This window comes from Parus major, chromosome 4, assembly GCF_001522545.3.
Source record: "Parus major isolate Abel chromosome 4, Parus_major1.1, whole genome shotgun sequence".
NCBI classification, from domain to species: Eukaryota; Metazoa; Chordata; class Aves; order Passeriformes; family Paridae; genus Parus; species Parus major.
This window is the reverse complement of record NC_031771.1, coordinates 30618711-30632852: the sequence shown is the minus strand read 5'-3', so window position 1 is coordinate 30632852 and position 14142 is coordinate 30618711. Positions and strand designations below refer to the sequence as shown.

General features: G+C 37.9%; 1 protein-coding gene across 1 annotated transcript in view; it reads right to left on the bottom strand.

Annotated features, from left to right (window-relative positions):
* Positions 1-1006: 1006 nt before the first annotated feature.
* Positions 1007-14142, bottom strand: part of CPE (carboxypeptidase E) — a 54498-nt gene continuing 41362 nt past the window's right edge. Inside the window, exons 6-9 of the mRNA XM_015625305.2 lie at positions 9356-9495; positions 7264-7363; positions 4814-4932; positions 1007-3684 (exon numbers count right to left, since the gene is read on the bottom strand). Coding sequence (XP_015480791.1) covers positions 3586-3684; positions 4814-4932; positions 7264-7363; positions 9356-9495 — 458 coding nt within the window. The 3' untranslated portion in view covers positions 1007-3585. The remainder of the gene's footprint in view (positions 3685-4813; positions 4933-7263; positions 7364-9355; positions 9496-14142) is intronic.

Below are 14142 nucleotides of genomic sequence, written 5' to 3'. Positions count from 1 at the left end.
TGCAAGATGACTGGAACAAGTATTTTGCAAGATCCAGGAAGGCAAAAAGCAAGCACTGCAGTGGCATTTCTCAGTCCTGCACTTCCAGAGCTAACCACAAGCAGGAAACAAGGCGATCCACAAGTGGAGCAGGTTTACTGAGAAGCTCTAGAGGGCTGCTCTCATTCAGAGAGGTCATCATTAAACTGCTGCTATTCTACAGCCTTCACAGAAACGAGTCTAACTAAACATAGATAGGGGAGAAAATCAGCTCTTTGGAACTGCACCTTTTAACTTTAAAATCAAACTCTAAACCTATCTTCTCTGAAACCTCTTCCTTTCATGGCCTAGTTACTAAGTGTTCCTAAAACACCTGTCATAGATTTTAAAAAAAACAGCTTGGAGAAATTTGGTAGCAATTCTTTCTAGCCTAGCACCTCAGTTTTAATTCACACTTTAATTATGTTATTAGCAGCTCAGGACTATGCAAGGCTATATGTGAATTCACATTTATGGATGTGAACACCACAACCTACCTGGGAAACACAATTCAGGCACAGTGATTTTATCTGACTTTCATCTTTCTATAATCCTGGCCCCTGCAGTTATAAGGAATGTGTAGTACCACAGATTTGCAAACACACTGCACACTGTGCTTTCTAATCCTACAGATCAATATGGAAAAAGATTTGTAAATACTGTAAGAGAGACACACAAAAGTGTCCTGTCCCTGCTGACCCTGCACAGAGGCAGAGCATCTCAATAATACTATCCCTTACTTGAAAGCCTCCATGGGAGAAGTGCTCAGAAAGACGTGTACTCCAAAAGGAGGATGTTCTGACACAAAATTAATGGGCTGTGGATGGCTCTCAATGGGATATCAGCACTAATCTTGGTCTCCTTTCTCTGTTCAAACAGCAAATTAATTGGCATACGCACCCACTGAGGATATTTATGGCGTATTTTGCAGACATGCACAGCCAAAGGGGTCACCTTTTGAACCTGCAAATTACTCACACATTTTACATTTTAAATAAAACTGTAGATTTATTGTACAATAGTACAGCATGTGCCTTTTTAACCAAAGCTCAGCATCACATAACACTTTATTCTTCCATTAAACATACACAGTCCTACAACACAGCTCAGCTCAGCTAGGAAAGCTACATAATGAATTAATTTACTGAGAGTCCTGGCTATGCTGTTCTTAAGGATGCTTGCCTAGAGCAAGAACAGTGGCAGTGGTTCTGGTGCTGCAACATTTAATCACTTTAACCTCTTCTCAACACAGTAATAGCAAGCAGTCATCTAGAGCACAACAAACAGATCACTTAAGGGACACCACATCTAATTGCAAATGTATGAAACAGTAGACCAGAGGATCTCACACACATCACACAGGCATGGATTAGAAACCTGTTATGAGATCACTTTGATGTAATGTCTGCACTGAGAGTGCCACAGGAAGACTGGATGCGTGACAGGCATCGTACCATGAAGAAGTGTCATTTGGATTGAAACTCTTAGGTTTGGAAGAGGCAGACCAGGGTGTTCTGTACAAATATACACTTGCCTTATTACATTAGTTTACACTCCTGTAGCCATTTGCCCACATGACAGCAACATCTTGTTATAATTCATTTTTATACCATCTGCTTCAACTTTACCTGCTTGTTAAAAGCAAGACCGTTACTTACGTACACAGAATGTGTTCCATGCTACATCTTGGCCTTTCAAATTGTCCTGGACACCCAAGTTGGTGTAAACAGGCATCTTTTATGCCCACTCTTGTGCACAGCTAGCCACAAGGTGTTATTAAGACACATTCAGATAAGATTCTTTATTTGCCACTGGGGTTTTTCACTGCAATGGAGATTCAAAGCTCATCACTATATAATGATTTACAGTAAGTAAATTTCCTCTGAAATTTGGAGTTAAACATCTACAACCCAAATGAGCTGCAAGTTACATCACAAACTCTTGATCAGAGAGCGAAAGTTTATGCTTTTTTATTGCTGTTCAGTTTACCATTGTGTATCAAAGCTTAAGCCTGTTCCTTAGAAGGATCAAGTGCTATTTTTAATAAAGAATTTAAAATTCTCAGAAAACAGTATTTGCAGTAAATTTTAAATACCCAAGGGAGGTAAATTTGGATCCTACACCTGAATATATGATTTTTTTTTTTACTTGGAGCAGGAGTGTCATAGTGCACTCTTGATCGGTTCCAAACAAGCATCAGCTGAAGTCATGTGCTAATCAAAACACAGAGTGTGTTGTTAAAGAAACAGAGGAAGGAAATCTATATCAAATACCTGATCTTGCATTAAAATAGACTAGCAATATATGTAAGCTTTCAAACAGATGAGATGCTTAGCTTGTCTCAAATAGCATACCAGGAGTCATTTCTGAAGAATTATACCAAACTTGCACCTACTGTGGTCCATGTGTATTCTCTGGCTCTGCAAATTTCACTCAACCAAAATACTACAGCATGTTAATTAAAGTATAAAAAACCAAAAATAATTGCTTCAAATCAAAGTTGCTTTTGCATCCTTGTCAACAATTTTTTGAAAATTTTACCACACTGAAAAAAATTTCACTTATCTGTCTTGTATCTAGTTTTAGATAAGATGAGCCAGCAGAAGAAACAGAGCTTGAAACAAATCCACTCTTGACTTGCAACACTAAAAGTACAGTCTCAGTTCATTGTCTAAACTATTTTGATAGCCTTCCGTGAAAAGATGAAACTTTAGCTGATTATCTAGACCGCACTAATACAAGTAAAGATTGTTGAAAAGGTAATTATTTAATTAAAACAGATATCACCTGAATTTTTCTTTTTGCTGTAAAACAAACACAATAAATGAGATGCACTAGCTCATCTTCTTCCACTCAGAATTTCTAATTTGCTTAACAAGTAATAAGAAATAATTAAAACCTGTTCTTCAAACATTATCAACTGTTTAAGGAATAAAGCTCTGTTTTTTCCTGAATTCATTCTATGCCACCTTTAATAAAAGAGTTGAAGCAGATTCTTTCTGCTTCCTAAAATGAAGTCACCTTATGTTTCTTACATATTTAAATACCTCCAACACCAGAGACATACAAAGTGTTATACTGAATTTTAATCCTTGTAAAACATTATTACACCACACACTGTTATTATAAATCTTTTCAATAATATCCATTATAGAACTCAGTAAAGAGCACTGTCTACTACTATGCACTGTCAAATATTTCTGGCAGTATCGGTAATTGACTACAGCATATTTCTTTTTTAAAATCAAGTGTTAACCTACATATTCTGAACTTGCAAATAATACACAACAGATTTTACTGTCATATAGGCTGCATATTCATTCATTTTTTCTGATTTTTATAGAAGAGTAAACTTTCTATAACAATATGAAAGAAAATTAATAACTTATTTATCTACCTAGGAGGCTAGTAGTTACTTGTAATCATATTAATCAAAAGATGACTGAAAAATTCAAAGTTAATTATTGTGAAGTGCACAAAATCTAGAATATAGGGAGTTTCCACAGTACATTATACTAAGTCAACATAGATAGAATAGATTAAAAGCTTTAAAGCCAAATTCCTCATTTAAAAATTTAGTGTTTCTGACATCATCTTCCACCATTCCATCAACTCTTCTTTTTCCTCTTCTTTTCTTTCAGACAACGACTCCAGTTCAAAATCAACCTGACAAAGAGAAACAATGAAAAACATCACTAAGACTTACAGATATAGTTAGGCTTTTAAGAGTCACTTATTGAAAGAAGATGCTTAAACCTTCTGGTTTAGGCTGTGTTTATTCCAAAGTGTCTCCAAGCTGATTTAAATACGTGCAATACTAGTATATCAGTACAATAACTTATCTAAGAATACACACGGGTGAGCAAAACTTCCTAAAGAACCAGACATCTGTGTCTGACTTGACTTAAAATTTCAAAAGAAATGAAATTGAAATTGAATAATAGCCAGTCACATAAATCATATATCATGTTATAAAAAGTATCATCAGCATATTGCCAGCACAGGTCACAGAGTATTCTGAGTCGGAAGGGACCCACAAGGGTCATCAAGTCCAACTTGTATGGGCTCCATTCTCAAACCAGCTGAGCTAATCTCAGCTAACACCAGCTAGCACAGCAGACAGCCAGCATATCAAAACATGTGCTCAATTTTATGCCATCAAAAAGATCCAGGGAGCTTTTCCTAATACATGGCTCACTAATGTAGATACAATGTGCTAATTTAGTACATATTAATGTGTGATTCATTTTAAATAACTCCACATCTGTACAGAGAGTGAATTAAACATGCTTCTGAAACCTTAAACACAGTCTAGTTCTTATTAACCTCACATAACAGATATCTATGCAATGCAGTGGCCTGTTGCTACCTTTCTGCATGGAGCTGACCACTGATTTTAACCTAAGCAGATACTCATTTCACAAATTAAATTTAAAATATATCTCAATCAAAACCTCAACATCTCTTGCTTTTTATGTCAGGCTATTAAAAGATACCCCACAATCTTCTGATTGGCTATTCAGACATGTACCAATAACCTGCTGAAGTATCTCAATATTACCCTTCTCTGTGTATTTTTATTATAAATAACACCAAGAGATTAAATGAGTTTACAGTGAGATTACTCTCAGTGGCTGGTGCATCAAGTGCAAGAAGAGTAATTTCCAGACTTTCTAAATTAGCAGGTTCTGGAATATTCTGAAAAAATCACCTCCTGCTTACATGTATACCACAGGGGAAAAAAGGACCTTTTAAATGTATAATAGATGATTAACCGACACACGTGAGCACTTACCACAATGGCAGGGCTGAAGGGCACAGCCACTTTTTTAGTTATTGCTAGATAGCCTGGTGCTGAGGCCGTAACTTTGTAATTTCCAGGTACAAGCAATCTCCAGTAATCACCATCCTTGGCTGTAAAGAGGAAGAAAAGAATCCAAATAAATATGTATAAGACTAATTATGCAGCTAAGAAGAAAGGCTCATATGTCAGTCTTCTACATTCGTGCCAGTGCTTTCTTTTTGACTGTATGAAAGGATTTTTTTTTCCTTCAGTAAAAGCTGTACATATATATCATATTTGCTTCCTTCCAGGTAATCAAAAAAAAAAAAAACCAACCAATTTTAATTTTGAAGTTGTGCTGGAGCCCCCATGAAAGATTTTTCCTGCTGAGGTTGAAGGCTCTCCATTACACTGAAGACAAGTACAATAAGGGACATTATTCCACTTTAGAAGCACCCCCCAGCCAATGTAAAGTCCCTGCTGAGTGTCTGAGATTCTGTTTGTAATGTGATACGGATTTTAATGTTCCTCAGTATTCTGATAATCCAAGTGTAAATAAATTTTATTCTCACCAAATTTAAATAAGTGGGACTACCTTTCTCATCTTTCAGAAAAAGCTATAAATTATAATTTCCTAGAATACTGCACGTGTATCACCCCTGAAGCATCATTATCTACATGTTTCAGTATCCAGGCATTGTCAAGGGGTTTTTTTCCTTTGGTTCAGAGAAACAAAGAAATGGAAGCTTGGTCCACTCAGGTCGAAGAAAGGCTCCTACTGCACTTCACTACAGATTATGTTTTCCAGTCAAAGAATCAAAATTCTTTGTTATCTTCTCTAGGAATGACCCTATTACATTTTCACAAAGACTCAGATCTTCCCTGCACCAGCAGTAGGCAATTATCTAATTTGTCACAGACTAATAATTTGAATTTCTCTACCTCCAGAAAAAATTGCAGAGCAATTCTTAAATTCAGCTACCACTGCCATTTAGAAGACCTGGCCATGCGCTTTATACTAGTCCTTAAATGCTTTTTTACCACATCTGCAGCTACACAGTGTACAAAGAGAAATATTACGTAAATCTCTGATATTTGCATGGTCAAAAAACTGTCAGTAGTCAGTCCAGTTGTTCCAATTTTTCTCTTCATAAAACAGAATGCGAAAAAATTGCTGAAGAACTACAGCAATGATCTATTCTAATTCCTGTCACTGGAACAAAGCAGAATTTCAACTTATGAATAAAGAAGCAAGAGAAAAGCCAAAGAATATTTCTACTTCATTTTGACTGTGCTAATATTCAAGTACATGTTTTTGTCCCTGTTTTGACAAGACATGACTTTCAGTCTTATACACACACAATGGTGTGAAAATATTTATGATTAGATGCAATTTTTTTATCATAGAAGCATGAGCTCCTCTCTCACATACCCCACTCTCTTGTATGTCAAAATACCTCTTTGCACAGTTTATTCGCCTTTTATTATGCCTGAAAATTTATTTCCAATCTCTATACATTTTGCCTTCTTGTTTACAGTGACAGAAGGTAACCAATGTTTTCACAGACTGTTCTCATGCTTGGCAGAAGTGCTGCTGGTCTCTTTGCAGGTGATGTGCAAACACAAATCAGAGGTGACTGAATATTCTATCAGTCCTGTTCCATAGTATTCTGCATTTCTGTGACAGTATAGTGAGACATATCATCAAGAAAATTACCACAAAACAAGCTCATGTATAAAGCTGTGACATTTACTTATTGTTTTTCTCATCAGTATCTTTTGCAAACTAAAAAAAAGTCATTCAGGATAGGAGAGCATAGTTGTACAGGGAAAGCTGAAAGCTGGCACACTGCATGAGCCACCTCCTGAACTCATTCCTAGAACAAAGCACAACATCGCTGAAGAGGTGACACATCATTTTCTGCCAACACCAACCAACACAATGCTTTCATCTTTTAGACTCACCCTTCTGAAATAAGCGTCACGTAATTGTAAACAGCGGAGAGAATTTATCTTTGATGAAGGAAGTTATGTAAATTGGAAAACTGTCAAGAATTTACATACCAAAAGGTATGACTACATTGTGAAAAATATAACACTTTTGGACTAAAATTTAGCCTTCAAACTAAAAATAGCACTGTTGACAGGGCTTTAAATCCTGTCAGAGCTGTGAAACACTGTTTGCTTCACAAAGCAGAAGACAGGGCAGAGCATTAATAACCAAGAGGCACCCAAAACAATTTACACTAGAGCCCCGTGAAGCCAAAAAAAACAGTCTCAGCTAATCTGAGAGAAAAATACAAGTGAAAGATTCATGAAATCCTGTGGGCAACAAGCTTCTTGAGGAACAGCATACCGTCCTAGCTTCAAACTTTTGCTCCCTGAAAGCTGCAGTTAAAAAGATGTGGAATGGCTCCAGGCTGCTAAGCCAAGGAGAAGCACTGCTGAAGTACCACACTCACCTGATGTAACATCATGGCTTATCCCCTCCACAGAAATCGTAGCATTTGCTATTGGGTTGCCCTGAAGATCTTTAACAAACCCCTTCACTCCTCGATGAATCTAAAATAAACAAGGTCATCAACAAATGGTAAATTAAAAATTCTTAAGACAGCATTTTTTGGCAATGGAATATCTACTGATATATCCAACAAAGCATGCTATGAAGCCCACAGTCTACAGGCTGACCACTATCAATGATAAATACTAAATATCATAATGGAACAGAGAATGAAGAGGAAAGATAATTCAGCAGGTAATTATAATAATTATCTGTTCAGTGCAAGCAATTCTCATAAATACACAGGAAATCATAATACATGTAAATGTTGACTTGCAAATCTTTGTCATATTGGGGATTAATGAATGCATGGAAAAGCTTTGAAAGAATAGCCTAGAGAAACCTTTTTTTCAAAGTCTCATCAACTGTAAAAATGTAAAGCTAATGACATAATTTCTTAAAGGTGAAGCATTAGCAAAGTAAATGCAGACACTTGGACTTCAGAGGGCAGTCCCTCTGTGAGATGCTTGAGCTTTCTACTGCGCACCCAAAACATCCAGTTCTGTGAGCTGGGACCACAGACAGCCACAACACTCCCCACCTCTGGACTGTGGGAGAGGGGCAGTGGTGGGTCATGTCCTTGCTCTTCATGCTCCAGGTGACAGCCCCAGCAGTATCTAGTCTGTCTGTTCCCACTGTATATGAAATAAAAGCACTGCTATGATCTCAGTGTGTGGAGAGACCAGTCCTGCCAGTGTATCTTAGGCAGTCTGAAAGCAAACTCCTCAGAAGCAAGAGACTGAGGATCAACTGCCTTTTCATGTCCAGAAATAGGAAACTCTGGCTGCTGGGGACAAGGGGATGTTGGGAACCCCAGTGAAGATGCACCTCATTGGGAGCCTGGAAACAAAGCAGCAAAGTAATGTGAAGTTCAGGCTTCTCTCAGATACCACGTCCTTTGAAAAGACTTGTGGATCCCAAGTTTTATTTTGAGATAATGATGTTCCTGTTTAGGAACCTATATGGTGCATTCAGCTGCTATAGTTTAGCTCAGATTCCTCCAATCTACACTGTGGGAGAAGCCTTAGAAAAGCATAAATTACGTATTTGCACTGTCCTCAGCACTCCCAGGGGAGCTGGAGCATAGACCTGGCCATCTTATCCTGCAAGAAGATAAAAACCAATGCCAAACAGACCATCTGAACTTCAAGGATAAAGCCAGAAGCTCTGCAGGAGCAAAGGAAGTTGGCAAAAAGAGCAGTTTTGACAATGCAGTGACAACATAGCTTTCCATGAGTCAGAGAAAATTAACCCCTATGCAGAGGAGCTGAATAATTTGGGATGCATTCCATAAAGAATGGGTAAAAACCTGCAGGACAAGTACAGCTTTTTCCTAAGCCTACAGATAATGTTTTAACAGAACAGCATAACACTTTAAATATTCAAATATTTCAGATTTCAGGCTAACAAGCATTTCTGCATAATTAAGTCCTTAAAGAAATGAATGTATTAATTGATCAGCTCTACTAACAAAGTATGTTTCTCACTTCACAATCTCAGGTGTGCAACTAATGATATCAGATATATTTGCAATTTTTAACTAAAATATTCAGGTTTCAGAAATTCAACATGGTCTAATCCATATTGGTTCCTGTACATCCACAGAATGATCCATCCCATATCTGCAGACACACTGGAATATCTGCAGAGGGCAGTCCATCTCTCTGAGCACATACACCAGTACAGAAGGAGTCAATCATAGACTATGGAGATTTGTATTTTTTTTCATCGAGGAACCCAACATAAATAATTTAAATTAAATGTCTGCAACAGCTTAAGTAGGGTGAGAAGGACTCTGTACTGTAAATGTGTCCTTCTTTTCCACTCTTCTTCCACTTATTTAGAAATATCTCACAGGATTTACCACCACAGAGACAAATAAGAATTAAAGCAACATCTGAACTAATATGATAATTTGAATTAGATGTTCACAAAGCACAAAGTTTAGAAGCTCTATGCACAATAACTAGTTTTGCCATCCTCTCCTGTGTTACCTGCTCGATGTAATTTATAAGAGAGTTCTTGTTGTCCTCCCAGTAGCCCTTCAGAGTTTCTTCAGGTGGGAATTTTTCACAGCTAAGCTCCACTGTGATTTCGAAGCAGTTGCTGCTGAGGTAATTGAAATCCTGCATTCCTACAATGCCAGAAAAGAGGGGTAATGATGCATTTTGCACTAGTCTGAAGTAAAAAAAAGGGGACACGTGAAATTTTGGGACTATGAAAAAAAGAACAGCTATAAATACAATTGATGCAGCTCCATTCCATCTGCTTAATTTTGAATTCAGAAACTTTAAAACAGAGAAACCAATAGGACAAATAATTCCTAAATACATTTTCCTCCCAGGGGAACTTTAGAAAAGCCTCAATAAATAAGCTGTATATTTCTACTTGGTGCTGCACTTGTGACCTGTATGCTTTCTGGTCACACATTTTTGGATAGCCAACACATAAATTACATTTTTTTCTCTTTGGGAAAGAAAATAATTTCAGATTATGGCTAAAATATTTCAACATGAAAAAAATAACCAAAAAAAGATGCTCACCTTGTAAGCCAAGAAGAATGACAATTAATTATAAAGCAAATTAAACATAATAAAGTGACATTGAAAAAGAGATTTATAAAAATGGTAAAAAATGGGTTGGGTTTTTTTTTCTGAAAATATAACATTTCACGTTAGTAACATTTTATATGGAAAACATTTCCTAGTCAAAATTTTCTGCATAGATTTCAAATATTCTCCACCAAAAATAAAACAAAATAAAACTTCCTGTAAAGTTTATCTACATGGAAATTTTTCTAGGTATAGGGTTTCTCCAACTCAATGCCTCTGCATTGAAAGAGAGAAAAAACATCATTATAAATGCAACTTTAATAACTGAAATTTTAAAACATAAGTAGCATTGTGGCATCATCACTAGGAATAAAACTTGATGGACAATATGCATTATTTTACCTTTCTGAGCCCCCCTTTTTACTACGTGGGTATATTGGCTATTTGCTTATATTGGTCAACCAGAGTGCAAGGAGGTTTCCAGTTTTGTAATTGGATCAATCAACTGGAGAGAGACAGTGCCTCTCCAGGAGGGTTATAAATTTGTGCTTTGCAGAAGCTGATGTAGGACTATCCCACACCTTCCCAGCTTGTTTAGCTAGCAGAGTCAGCGGATTCTCAAATGGAGGCCTGAAAAGAAAGCAGCTATCAAGCCCTTTGAACCCCTCCATGGAGGTCACTGAGGGATTTAGAAATGTTTCTAGGACAGCAGATTCATTCAGCCCTGTGTTCCCCTATGCAAGCTACATATGGGACCTGAGGCAGTCTCTTTACTAAGCACCAGAGCTGCTCACAGTGCCCAGAGAGCTGATGTCACATCCCAGAGAGCCCCCAGGACAGCAAACAGACTGGGTCAGGTGGGATTTTACCAACACACTAGGGTCAAGAGGCTGTTTTCTGCCACCCAGGCAACAAGACTTCCAGCTACTGACAGGCACAAGGATTTTTCTGATTGCTAAAAGAACCTTTTTATTTCTAAACTTTTCTCTTTTTTTTCTTTTTTTTTTCTGTTTTTTTAGAAAAATGAGGGCACAGAAGGCAAAGGCTCCTGGGAGGGATGGCTCTGATGTTGCAGCAGGCAGAGCTCTTAGATGGACCATTCAGCAACACACAGCAAGACAGCAGTGGAGTCATGAGTAAAATACTGACAGCAGCGCTGACTATCATGCTTCTGTTCTCGACACTAGATAATGCTGCTTTTGTTGACTTTTGCCCTTCTTCTAAAAGAAAGAAAGAATGCTTGAGGAGGAGAACAGGGAACTGAAGGGCACGATGCAATTTTACTGTGGTGACAGTAATTCTTGACCATTACTGTTATAGTTCTCAGAAAATTTATCTTTCCTCCCAAAGCATTAGTCAGGGATGCCCTAGTTTCTCAAGAATAAAGAAACAATGTATTTTCCAGTTTTGTGCACAACATCCATATCCTATGGTGTTTCCTGGGGCCCAGCCTTGTCCAAGGTTTTTGCATTGCTCCTGAAAAGAATCATCTTTTGTATCATTAAACTGCAGGAGATGATCTAAAACTCTGGGACAGAGAATGGGGTGCAGCTGGCCAAGATCTAAGCTATGGCCTACCAGATATATAATTTGGAGTGCATTGGGCTGTGCACTCTTTACCTCCCTGTTCACTCCGGTGATTAGGTGCAGTATGCAAGAAACCAAAACATTTCTAAAGATTTATTCAATATTGCAGCAACTTCCCTGCCACTGGTCAAGTTCTCAAAATGCCCTATCTGCAGCATGCATCACATGTGTGCATATCACCACGCTCCCAAAGCCTTTCCCTGTGACAAAGTGTAGCCCTAACTTTCTTACACTTTAACAGGAACTGCTCTCTGAAGATCAGAAAGGCTTAGATACCTCAGATATAACTGAGATTCCGCAATGAATGCCCTTTATTGCTGACCATGGGTAGTAGCACTTTGAAACTGAGAACACAAAAACTTCTCTGTTGCACTACTCCAGTGACTGAGGGACTATAGTGTCTTTATGTTAGTGCTTACAAAAGTAAGCTTAAAATATGGGAAAAAAAATTAATTTCTTCAGGTTTTAATGAAGGAACACCGAGCTTCATAAATAAAGGAGAATGCAGGGTATGCCCCTGGCATTCAGGCATCAAAATTGCTTAAGACTTTGAACTACAAGCTACAGCACTAAGTTAGTTCAGCTTCTACACATAGGAAAGACAGTAACCTTTATCAGGACAGGATGTACTTGACTAGGGGGAATATTAATGCCTCCTACATTAGTGTTTAGTGAAATCCTAAAAAAAACCTAACGCTGCTTCCAAAACTGGTAATCCAAGTTGGGAATTAGTTGAGTGCCAAGGGTGATTTGAGAGTATATGAAAATTTTAAAAAGACACTTAAACAATAGCCTAATAGTACAGCAATTTAAGCCGCTTTGAAAAGCTATTTTTGTAATGGTGTGAATCTGATTAGACTCAGGTGACTCTATAGTGACAGAAAAAGCAGGACAGGCATGTGGCTAGGTAGTAATTGATAATTATCTGTTCTTCTCATTTATGGTTCCAGATAGGTACTCCACACAAAAGGTACATTAAAAAGTTATTAAGGATGTTGAAAAGTTATGCAGCTAAGGAAATGCCAAAATTAAAGCTGTTTGTGCAAATTTAGTTTGGTTTCTTGTGCACGAGTGAAATCATTAATTACATGCTGATAGAGAGAAGGCCTCCATTAAAAACAACATGGTTTTTATGTACAAACTTGTTCCTCCCCAGAGTTTGATGGCTAAAAGAGCCATTCCTGAACACAGAAGGATGACCTCTCTGCCTTTGCTTGCTGTCTCTGAAAAACCTACACGGTTCAACTAATTACAGATGTAATTACAAGTGTAACAGCATCATGGCCTCAGACTTAGCACCAAAGTGCTCTTGGGGGAAACTTTCTCTGTACCCCTGCTCGACAGAAGGAAGTAACTACCAAACAGTAATGCTGAGAAAAACCTCACAGAAAGTGTAATTAAGAGAGAGAAGTGTCATATATTCCTCTACACCATCCACTCTCTCCACCCAAAAAGCCAGAAAGAGGAATTGCCACCTTGCATGAGGTTGGTGAGGAAATCCTGAGGTCAGGCAAAAGGGAAGGACAGAACATGAATGCAATGGAGGGTTCCTCCTTTCTTCCAGTTAGAGCCCAGAACTATTACCAGATGTCTCTGCCACAGTTATTCAGCCTTGCTACTGAAAGAATCCAGGTATTCAGAAAGACATGAAAAGCAGCCCACAACCACAAAAGAGCCATCCACATAGCACCCCTGCAGACCAAAGAACCAGTGAAGATGGCTGCTGGCCCACCTGTCTTTACAGAAGGTACAAATCCCTGAGGATCAATTATATGGGCAAAGAATTGATGTTGCACAACTAGGGCACTATGGTAAGTTCTATAGGGCAACAGCAGCTGTAGTAACTCATTAGAATGAAAAATCATCCTCTCCTAGGTCAGAGATCTTGGTCAGATAAGGTACTGTCAAAGGCAGAACCTAGGAGATGAGCAGGAATAGAGACAGCAAACGGGCAGGAGTGGATACTGGAGCTGTGTTTGGTGCAGAAAGGAATCTTTAGTAGATGAGTGAGAAAGGAAGGGAGAAGGGGAAAGTGGGGGACAGAAGCCCAAAGGAACCCAAGGATGCAAAAGTAGATAAGTACCACCTCAGCTCTAACAGGAGCAGATACAATGGAGACAAGGCCTTCAGAGTTTCTTTTGATATATTCCTCTCTCTGGTAAGGATGTACAGTGGATTACTTTTCCTAAAGCAACATAATTTTTGCAGCTTATGCTGCTCCTGAGTTCATTACCATATGGACAGCAAAAGATCACTGATACCATCAATAACTTAATTGCCACATTTTGGTTTTCAGATGGAGCTTTTCAGATTAAAACTTCCAAGAAAATTTTCACTTGAACTGAGAAGTGTTTAGTTATTTTCCTTAGCATTAGACATAGAAAGAGCAGAACTGTTTTCACTGAATTGTATTTGTTTAAATCAGCAAACACTACCATGGAGGTTTTGTTCAAATCACAGCTTGCCAGCTAATTTCTACTCTTGGAAAAAAAAACCCCAAAACAATAACAGATTCAATCTGTATGGTCCAAAGTATATTGTTGTCTATTTGTCTATTTTTTATTAGCTGCACTGTATTAGGATGATAGATCCTGCTTAGCACTAGGATTCTTGCCTATTAATGTCTGTACAAATATGAGAAA